Source organism: Sorex fumeus, unplaced genomic scaffold, assembly GCF_029834395.1.
Source record: "Sorex fumeus unplaced genomic scaffold, SorFum_2.1 ptg000063l, whole genome shotgun sequence".
Classification (NCBI taxonomy): domain Eukaryota; kingdom Metazoa; phylum Chordata; class Mammalia; order Eulipotyphla; family Soricidae; genus Sorex; species Sorex fumeus.
In genome coordinates, this window is record NW_026606120.1 from 1,153,737 (window position 1) to 1,164,004 (window position 10,268).

Genomic DNA, 10,268 nt, shown 5'->3' on the forward strand with positions numbered 1-10,268 from the left:
AAAGAGAAAACTCCCTAAGTACTTTCGACCAAAAAAAATTTAGAAGCATTATTATTATATGACTCGACACAGTTCAAAGTCCCCTAAGTTGGTTTTATTGCTTTCATGATCAAAGTACCTGGAAGAGTTAGAGACAGGCTGTGACTTTCTCGTTGAACTCACTTAAGGAAGGATATTAACATGCTATTATCTCTTAGAAGCGCTACTTGCCCTTCTTAAGAATATTTTCTCAAATGAGAGATGGGTTAGAAGTTTGCCACTTCCAGTCTGCAGTCACATTTTGGATGCTGATCACGGAATATCCAGGTAATAACTGTCTCTGGATCTGGGCTTTGTAGGTGTCCTATAGAGACCAGGACCTTCCAGGAAATATCTCTCAATCTGGATCAATTCATATGGTAAAAGAGATGTAGTGATGTATATGTGTGTGGGAACATGTGGGTTCTAAAAAAAGGTTGCAAGTCTAGAGACATATGTGAAGAAATTCCCATTTGGGAGTTTTGGCTCTAAATAAATATTTAGTAAGTGTATAAATTAATGCATAATTGAGTGAATGAATGAATATAAAAAGAGGATGATAAATTAATGGAGAGTAATAAACTGATTCTTTATCAACATTGAAATTAAAGTTTGCAATTTCAAGAGAAACCTGACTAAAGTATGAATCGTCAAATAATTTTAAAATTCACAGAATGAAAGATAATGATTATGGTTTCTGTATGCACTGCTGGTTTTTTGAAAGTAGATAGGAATGGAAAGGCCATGGAGGAGATAGTGAAAGTTGGCGGTGTTTACACTAGGGTATGTGAGGGAAATGGGTCAAATATAACTTGAAAAATTTGGGGGGGCACATCTGGTAGTGCTCAGGGCTTAATCCTGGCTCTGTACTCATGTATCATTCCTGGCAGGGCTTCAGGGGCGAGATTGGGAGCCACGTTGAACCTAGGTTGGCCACATGCAAGGAAAGCACCTTACTCACTGTACTATCTCTCTTATCACCAAGTTTAATTTAAAATATTATTTTAGACACCACGGTTTACAATACTGTTAATGGTAAGGTCTTTGCATAGTACAATACTGTACCACACCATTCATCAGAGAGTTCACTTCCCTCCACCATTGTACAAGTGTTTCCCAGCCTCCTCCCCCTTCTATCTATGCAACCCTACCTTCCATTTCAGAAAGCTTACAAAGATTTTTTTGTATTTTGAGTTTTGAGGCACACCAAGTGTGATTGTGTCTAGTCCTTGGCTCTGTGCTCGGTGGTCAATCCTGGTCAGTTTTTGGGATTGAATCTGGGTTCGTTTCATGAAAGTTAAGACTAAACTTTTCTACTATCTTACTAGTCCATAAACATGCTTTTTAAATAGAATTTTACTCATATTATTTTCTAAACACTTCCTTTAACAGAGTGAAAATTTTGGGCAGCCTGTTTTCCATCTTTAACTTTGAAAATGATGACTCTTTCCAGCACTTCTGCTGCTGGATCTTTCCTTCTTCTTCTCGAAGTATGCAGTTGGTACCTAGCAGGTCAGCCTTCTCCTTCATTATTTTTATTTGTTGTCTGGTTTTTGGTGTGTATTTAATAATTAAGATATATTTTCCAGTCTCCACTTTGTACCTTCAATGCAGTTACTGTCAAGAAAATCCTAGCTGTGTTTGCTGCTAATAGTTTTGAAGTATCAGGCTGAAAATAGGATTGTTTTCCTTCATACAAATCCTTCCATCCCTTTGGATAGAATTGATAAAAATAAGTAGAATATTTAAATGAATCTATATTGAGTATATGTGATTTTGCCAAAGCGATAGCACAGCGGTAGGGCATTTGCCTTGCATGCTGACAACATGGCCGACCCAAGTTTGATTCCTCCACCCCTCTCAGAGAGCCCAACAAGCTACCGAGAGTATCTTGCCCACACGGCAAAGCCTGAAAAGCTACCTGTGACGTATTCAATATGCCAAACACAGTAACAAGTCTCATGATGGAGATATTACTCCATCCCGCTCGAGCAAATCTATGAACAATGGGAGGACCGTGATGGTGAATATTTATGTCAGTTTTTAGAAAATCCTCTTTGTAGTATTTACACTGATAAGAAAAGAGAAATTTTGAGGCCAGATAAATAATATAGCAAGTAGGGTATTTTCCTTGCACACAACCAACTGAGGTTCAATCTCTGAGAACTACCAGAGGTTATCTCTCTCTCTTCTTTTTTACTTATTTATTTATTTTTAATTTTTCTTAGTGAAACACCATGAGGTACAGTTGTAGACTTACAAAATTTTTGTGCTTGGTTTCAGTGGTGGTGGAGAAAGAAGGTTATCTCTTAAGTACAGAGCCTGGAGTACCATTGGGTGTAATCCTTCAAACAAAAAAAAAAGAAGAAGAATAAACAAATATTTGTATAGAAAATTCAGATTCAGGATCCCCTAACTCTATCTGCTTTTTCTTTTTCTTTTTCTTTTTAATTTCTTTGTTTTTTGTCACCATCCCATGATGTTCAAGGTTACTCCTGGCTCTGTGCTCTTTTATCACTCTTGCAGTGCCTGAGGACTATTTGCAGGGGTCATCAGTGTGCAATGAAAGTACCAGAACCTGTGTACTATTTCTCCAAACAATATCTTATTATTTTTGTTAGCAAGTACTATTTCTGGGAAATGAGTTCTTCCTTCATATAATAAAATAGCCCTTCAGGATAAGGTTTTGAGATATAAACTTTGGAGAATATCTAAATATGAGGCATGAATTGTAGTCTTTATATTTGGGTCTGGAGCGATAGCACAGTGGGTAGGGCGTTCGCCTTACAAGTGGCCAACATGGCCGACCCAGTTCGATTCCTCCGCCCCTCTCGGAGAGCCCGGCAAGCTACTGAGAGTATTCGATATGCCAGACACAGTAACAACAAAGTCTCCAGTGGAGACATTACTGGGCTCGCTCGAGCAAATAGACGATCAACGGGAGGACCTTTATATTTGGGTCATCATGTGTAATTTGAGTTCAACTGTGCAGTGAGTATTAAGTATTTAATTCCCATACCTGTTAACTCAGCAGTTATACTAGAATTTTTCCAAAAGAAAAGTTTCTTATGTGTATAATACTTACTTTGAGTCTGTAGAAATAATTAGGAAGCAGTAAAATATTCATAAATATATAAAAGCTGCACCATGACAAGAAAGCAGTATCAAAAACAATCAGAGTTGATTATATATACTAAGGTGATTATATTTGTAATACTAATTGTTATATAAGAAATAAGCTTATGTGCATGAGTGTATCTTATATGTAGTATGTATAGCTAGAGTTTAGTCTCTTAATGTAATAAATAGTTATAAATGCTCAATGTTATGCATGTTATATATAGCATACACATAATGTATATTTGACACCTATGCTATATGTAGTATTGGTAAAACTATATAACTTTTTGTGAAAATAGTAAAATAGAAATATGTTCCCAACTGAATACAGATGTCTTCCACCTATACCTTTTCACATACTTTTCCATTTTTTTATATAATAGTGTCTGAGTTTTCTGTGAAGGGACCAGCTGAGCCTGTTACAGTCCTGCTAGGGATGGATGCCACACTGCCATGTCAGCTGTCTCCTGTGCAGAGTGCAGCCCATATGTACATCTGGTGGTACCGATCTCAGCTCTCCTCCACAGTACTTGTGTACCAGAATGGACAGGAACAAGATGGAGAGCAAATGCTGGAGTATCGTGGCAGGACAGAGCTACTGGTGGACTCTATAGACAAGGGGTCTGTGGCTCTGCGTATCCAACATGTTCGTGTCTCTGATGATGGTCAATATCGGTGTCATTTTAAGGATGAGCACATCTCCCATGAGACCACTGTGGAATTGCATGTTGTAGGTATTGTATCTGAAGATATTTTAGTATCCTTAAAAAGCTGGAATTAATGTAGATACTGATATCTCAAAGAGAAAAGGGAAATACACTCCTTTCTGTAATTTTAATTGAATTATTCCAAATCTTTCGTTTTGCAATTTAATCTTGTTACAAATAGATTACATTAATTTAAAAACTGAATCCCATGGTGATTGAGGTGGAAACATAGTAAAGAGGTTAGGTGCTTGTCTTGCATGTAGTCAATCTTAATTTGATCCCTGACACCACATTTCAGGGATGATCCTTAAGCACAGATCCAAGAGCAGCCCTGAGCAACCTCCTCCCCTGGAGATGGCAAAATGATAATTGATTTACAGTTCAACTTCTTACTTGCTGGGAGTGATTGCTTGACTGCTGAGCTTCAGTTTTCTCATCAATCTAGTGAAGAACCTTTTAACTTCAGTCTTAGGGACTTGTCACCCTTGAAAACCACAGGGCTCAGACACATGTCATCTCTCCTCAGGTTTGGGTTCTGCTCCTCGTGTACACATGACAGGGCCAGAAGATGGTGGTATTCGTATATTGTGCTCCTCCGGAGGTTGGTTCCCAAAACCCAGGTTGCAGTGGAGTGACAAAGCTGGAGCGAAGCTTACAACCCTCTCTGAGACTCTGACCCAAGATGGAGATGGACTCTTCCATGTGGAGGCATCTCTTGTGGTCACAGACAGGTCTCTGGGCAATGTTACCTGCTCCATCCAGAATCCCATTTCCCATGAGGAAAAAGTGTCAGTCATTTTCCTCCCAGGTCAGTGAAAATGCACCTTAAGACAGGGCTGAGGGTGTGGTAAGGGCATGGAAGTGGGTGTGTGGAGTGAGGGTCGCCTTGGAAAGTGGTTAGAACTTCCTCTGGGCCAATGCTTACTCTGTCTCAATGCATTTGTGTGTCAGAGCCCTTCTTCCCCAGGGTGTCTCCATGGAAAGTGGCTCTGGCAGGGACAGCCCCTGTGCTAATTATCCTCCTCACTGGGATCAGCTACATTGGCTGGAAAGAGCATCAAGCCAAGGACATAGAAATTAAAAAACGGAAGAAAGAATCTGAGGAAAGAGATGAAGTGAAAAAAGAAAAGGAAGAGGCACTTAAAGTCAAAGGTAAATTGAGGTAGCAGTGCAAATCTGTGATTAAGGAAAAACTGAGAAATAACTGTAGGTTGGATGAGGAAATAAAAGGTTGCTGAACTTCCCCTAAAAAAGCACAAAATTCCAAGAATTCCATGGACTTAAGAGTCCCATGGAAAGAACAAAAATCATGTAGAAAAATTAGAGAACTGTGAACAGTAGTCAGGGAGCTTGTGGAATGTACCTCTTCAGACTTGTCAGAGCCCTTCCAGAACTCTGGCTTCCAAACATCACTCTTGGGCAAATGGCATGTTCCATCTTTTCTTCCTATCTGCACTTTAATAATGGCTTCAAAACATCTAAGAATCCTTAAACTCTTTTGAAGCAGAAATACCTTTCTCTAACCCCATGACATTTTCCAATAACTTCTTAGTCATTTTATCATTTTAGATTTGACATATACTTTGGTTAATCTTTCCCATTTATTTAACTATGAGGGCCACCATAAATTTAAGAACATTTGATTTTTTAAATTACCTTCTAAAATCAAGTGCATCTAAAACCCAATTTTATAATTTTGTATCTTCTCTTTCAGCGAACCTCAGGGCAGAACTTGGTGAGTCTTCTCTCATTCTCTGTGAGAATGTTCTCCTTTCATATCTGTTCTGAGTATCACAGTTGAATGTTGTTTCTTTCAGAAAAACGAAAGCAGTTATATGATGCAGGTAAGAATCTTGGGGTTTCACATGCCGCCTGATGTCCTTATTTCCAACATTTCCCCATTTCCCTCTCCTTAACATAATGAACAACAGATTTAATGATGATTTTTGGGAAAAAAATAAGAGGAGCGAGGAGGATTCTAAGACTCTGATTCATATATCATCTTGTCTAACCTGAATTTGTTGTTTTAGATTGGAAGAAAGCACTGCTATATCCTGGTAAGTAATTTTTCCCCTACCTTTATAATTTCTGTGTAACTGTGATATTTTGGGAAAAATAACCAGAAACACTCAAATGAACACACCATGTCCACTCACAAATACAAAGATTTATTTGACATTAATTTTTTTGTATTTTGTATGTGGAGAAACAATTAATAGATTGCTTTTCAGGGCTAAGGTGAAAGGAGAAAATCACTGACTATTGGAAAATTCCATAACATGTTTAGAATAGTACTCAATATAAATTATTATGCCATTTATTACAGTGAAGGGAGAAAACTCAGAGTGATTTTGATGACATTTGAGAAGATATAACATTTTATTAATACATCATTTTAATATTCCAAGGAAAAATTAAAAGCTATAAATTGTATTTCATTTTATATGTGGGAAATACTAAGTATACTCTGTGATGAAAGGGATTATGATTGGTTTATATTTTAAAATGTTTGAAAAATAATCTTTTAAAATACTCCAATATAATTTGTAAAAATAAAATTATTTAGGGGTAGTTAAAACAACTCAAAAGACTGGTAGTTAAACAACTCAAAGCAAGTGTTTTGCATGCAGATGCCTTAGAATTTGACCATATACTACTTCCAGCATTGCTGGGTGGAGCCCTAATAACCCCCAACTTTACTAGACTAGAATGGCATTACATTGCTGAGCTCACACACTTTGACCTGCATAGCCTGGTCAAGTCTCCCATGGTCTGTTACTTAGAGGAACCCCTCAAAAATTACTAAGCTAGTAGTAGAGGTAATTGATCATTTTTATATTTTGTATTATCTGTGTCAGTGTGACTTGTGGGTTTATAGGTGTGCATGTGTATTTGTGTATTAGACATTAGAAACATATTATGTCATTTCTTAAACATATATATGACAAATTTTTTATTCTATTAATTGCTTTATATGTTGGGAAAAAAACTATTAATATTTTCCTATGGATAATGCACAGCATGACCCAGGAAACTAACACACAGATTTATTGCTTGATTGCTTGATAAGAGGTAGTCTAAGGAATCCTTTCCAAGAGTAAAGTTATTTACCAACTAATCTCTCTTTCTTTATTCGTTCACTTCATTCACTTCCTTCCTTCTTTCCTTCCTTTCTTCCCTCCCTCCCTCGTTCCTTCCCTCCTTCCTCCTTCCTTTCTTTCCCTCTTTCACTTTCTTTCTCTCTTTCTTTCTCTCTTTCTTTCTTTCTTTCTTTCTTTCTTTCTTTCTTTCTTTCTTTCTTTCTTTTTCCTCCTTCCCTTAAATACAAAGTATAATCTTTAAACAGAAGTACAAATCTTATCATAAAAGAAGTGACTTAAAGGCACAAGTAGATAAAATTGAGAAGTAGAGAACCCTTGAAAAGCATATCTCTGAAGAAAATTATGAAAGATTTGATTGTATGTATCTAAGTAAAGGATTTAGATTATAGATCTTTGTCCTAATATTAAAATAATTTACAGTTGTTCACTTGAGTCATCCTGAATAGAATAGGCAGATCACTAGACGAAGGACAACCATGTGAGCAAGCTGGGTTCTGAAAAGGATTCAGCATGATCGACCATATCCACAGCATGACCAAGCTCATTGATGTTTTGCGAGAGTTCAAGATGCCGCTTTGCCTAACGTTCATCGATTTAAAAGAAAGCCCTTGATTTTATTGAGACTGACGTGGTCATTGAAGCCCTAGCCAAACAGGGCATTCAAACTTAGTACATCAGTAACCTCCATGAACTTTATTAGTATTCACCACCAGGATCTGATCATTGTACAAGGAAGTGATCATCGACATAAAGAGAGGGGTTTGGCAGGGTGATACCTTTTCATGGAAACTCTTCAGTGTCACCCTCGAGAACGTTCTGCAACGACTGGAATGGGAAGAAATGGGAGTGAAGATTGATGGTCAGCAACTGCATCACTTCTGCTTTGCTGATGACACCATTCTAATAACACCAAATATTAGCCAAGCAGCACAAATGCTGGCCGACTTCCACTGTGAGTGTGGAAAGGTCGAACTACAGCTGAATCTCACCAAGACAATGTTCATGAAAAATGAACTAGTCCCTAATGTCCCATTTGCTCTCAATGGAACAAGCATCTCAGAATGTAGCAGCTATGTGTACCTGGGTTGAGAAATCAACATGAGGAACGACTTGGTGCTAGAACTGTGCAGGATGAAGAGTGTAGCATGGAGTGCCATGAAGATTGGATTCCACGGGACATCAAAAGGACACTTCCCACCTATGAGATGGTTAGACTTCTTTGTCAAAACTCTGAACAAACGGTTGAGGCCTTTTGTGTTCCTGGAGTGAGCAGATGCCATGGGGCTACACTAGCACTGACAGGGACGAATGGAGAAGTTACTGGCACCCGCTTGAACAAACCGACAATCAACTGGATGACAAGTGATACAAGTGATACAAGCCATAATCTTAAGATAAATTCTTAGGAGATCACAGGCTAAAATTTTCAAAATAAAACAAAATTAATATAACTTTCTATCACTCATATTTGAGAATTAGTAATGACAATTGAAATCCAGATATTATTCATACCTTGATATGGCTGGGCAAAATTATCCCATCTTAATTGTGCTGACTTGGCTGACAGTGCCCTTAACTTAAACAGAGCACAAAAATTGTACAATGTAGTTGACTTTACAGAAACTGCCAGGGTTTGAGAAGTTTAGAAGATAAAGTGACAAGAGTTGAGAGTAGAAGTGATATGTTAGGAAAGGAAAAGTTTTGTCTTCTCCTTAGCAGTTCATGGTTTAATCTCAGTTTCAATTTGTATTTCTATTTGCAGACTGGAGAAAAGAACATTTTAAGTTGGGTAAGTAGTGTAATCATTTTGCCCCCTTACAAACATTCTATTGGTATCTTCATTTCTCCTTTCAAGATTACATTCTAGTGTAAGACAGAGGAAATGATATTTTCATAAATACAGGGAAGAAAATAAGGATCATCGAATGTTTGCCTGAATTGAAAATGAGTGCCATGTTAAACTATTCCAACTCTGTCTCTAGTTTTATATATTGGCTCAGATTTCTCATCTCATCTATGTTTCTCCATCACTTGGTTGAAATATTAATAAATCTAATGAAGGCAATTAAGTTAAAATTAAGTTCAAAGTGAGTGACAAAAATGTCCAGAGTAACTCAATGTTTCATTTAAAAGGCTCAGATCACATGATGCCTGTTACTAATTGATGAACATTGATAACTTGTAGAGAATGTAGAACTCATATTATTTTCAAGTAAAAACTGATCATATACTAGTATATATGGAGTACTATAGATTAAGGACATACAAGTAGCATCAAATTACTGGTAAAAACACAATCTCTCCCAGTCCAACCTATCCAAGAAGAGACCTTTCATCTAATGAGAAAGAACTTTTTTTTTCTTTTTCCATTTTATTCAAATTTTCCCAGTCTCTTTAAGAACTCACCTACATAATAGCCTTATTAATTATGCAATTTCCTTACATCTTTCCTTTTCCTTTTCTTTCAGCTGACATGACTTTAAAATGGGGAAACTTTGATCAGAATAATTCTGACCCAGATAAAAAAGACAACCTCAAAGAGTTAACACAAGATCAACATTTCAAAAATGAGAAAGGAGATGACAACTGCATCACACTTCATCAAAATTGTTTTACCTCAGGAAGATATTATTGGGAAATAGATGTAGAAGGCATTGAAGAGTGGAGTCTAGGTATCTATGAGGGAGATCTGAAGAATGATGAACCACCGCAAAATTCATCAGAAAAGAAACTTAGAATCTTAGAGAAGAAGGGATGTGAATATAGGGCTCTCACTTATGGTTTCCAAAAAAATTCTAGCAAAGTGTGTCTTCAGATAAAAAAGTGTTTACAGAAGATTGTGGTTTTCTTGGATTATGAGGATAGTGACATTTCTTTTTATAACCTGACTGATGGTTCTCATATCTACACTTTCAAAGAGCCCAGCTTTACTGGATCACTCTGCCCTTACTTCAAACCTAAATCCATGGATTTTTCCCCTTAACTTCAATAAGTGAATTACAGGGAGAGCATAACAATCAAGATAATATTTAATTCTCTGTAAATCTTTCACTCCAGTACCTAAGGAGTGTGCTCAGCTCCACTAATCATGAAACCTTTTGATACAAATTTCAAAGAATTTTCAGGAGCAGAGTTTCTGAACTGGAGCGATAGCACAGCGGGTAGGGCGTTCCTCTTACAAGCGGCCAACATGGCCGACCCGAGTTCGATTCCTCCGCCCCTCTCGGAGAGCCCGGCAAGCTACCGAGAGTATTCGATTTGCCAGACACAGTAACAACAAAGTCTCCAATGGAGACGTTACTGGGCCCGCTTGAGCAAATCG

The 10,268-nt window shown here is 37.4% G+C and overlaps 1 protein-coding gene across 1 annotated transcript; it reads left to right on the forward strand.

Annotated features, from left to right (window-relative positions):
- Positions 1–233: 233 nt before the first annotated feature.
- LOC130035892 (butyrophilin-like protein 1) lies at positions 234–9,929 on the forward strand. Its single transcript, XM_056127819.1, has 9 exons — positions 234–306; positions 3,522–3,872; positions 4,372–4,653; positions 4,797–5,007; positions 5,570–5,580; positions 5,663–5,689; positions 5,876–5,902; positions 8,709–8,735; positions 9,415–9,929. The coding sequence occupies exons 1-9, from the start codon at positions 234–236 to the stop codon at positions 9,927–9,929; spliced, it is 1,524 nt and encodes a 507-aa protein (XP_055983794.1).
- Positions 9,930–10,268: the final 339 nt, after the last annotated feature.

Bases quoted from the DNA above. Each gene is read 5' to 3' on its own strand.
- LOC130035892 (XM_056127819.1), top strand. From the start codon at position 234: ATGAGAGATGGGTTAGAAGTTTGCCACTTCCAGTCTGCAGTCACATTT. The intron at 307-3,521 runs GTAATAACTGTC...TTTATATAATAG, and splicing joins GCTGATCACGGAATATCCAG to TGTCTGAGTTTTCTGTGAAG. The intron at 5,690-5,875 runs GTAAGAATCTTG...TTGTTGTTTTAG, and splicing joins AAAGCAGTTATATGATGCAG to ATTGGAAGAAAGCACTGCTA.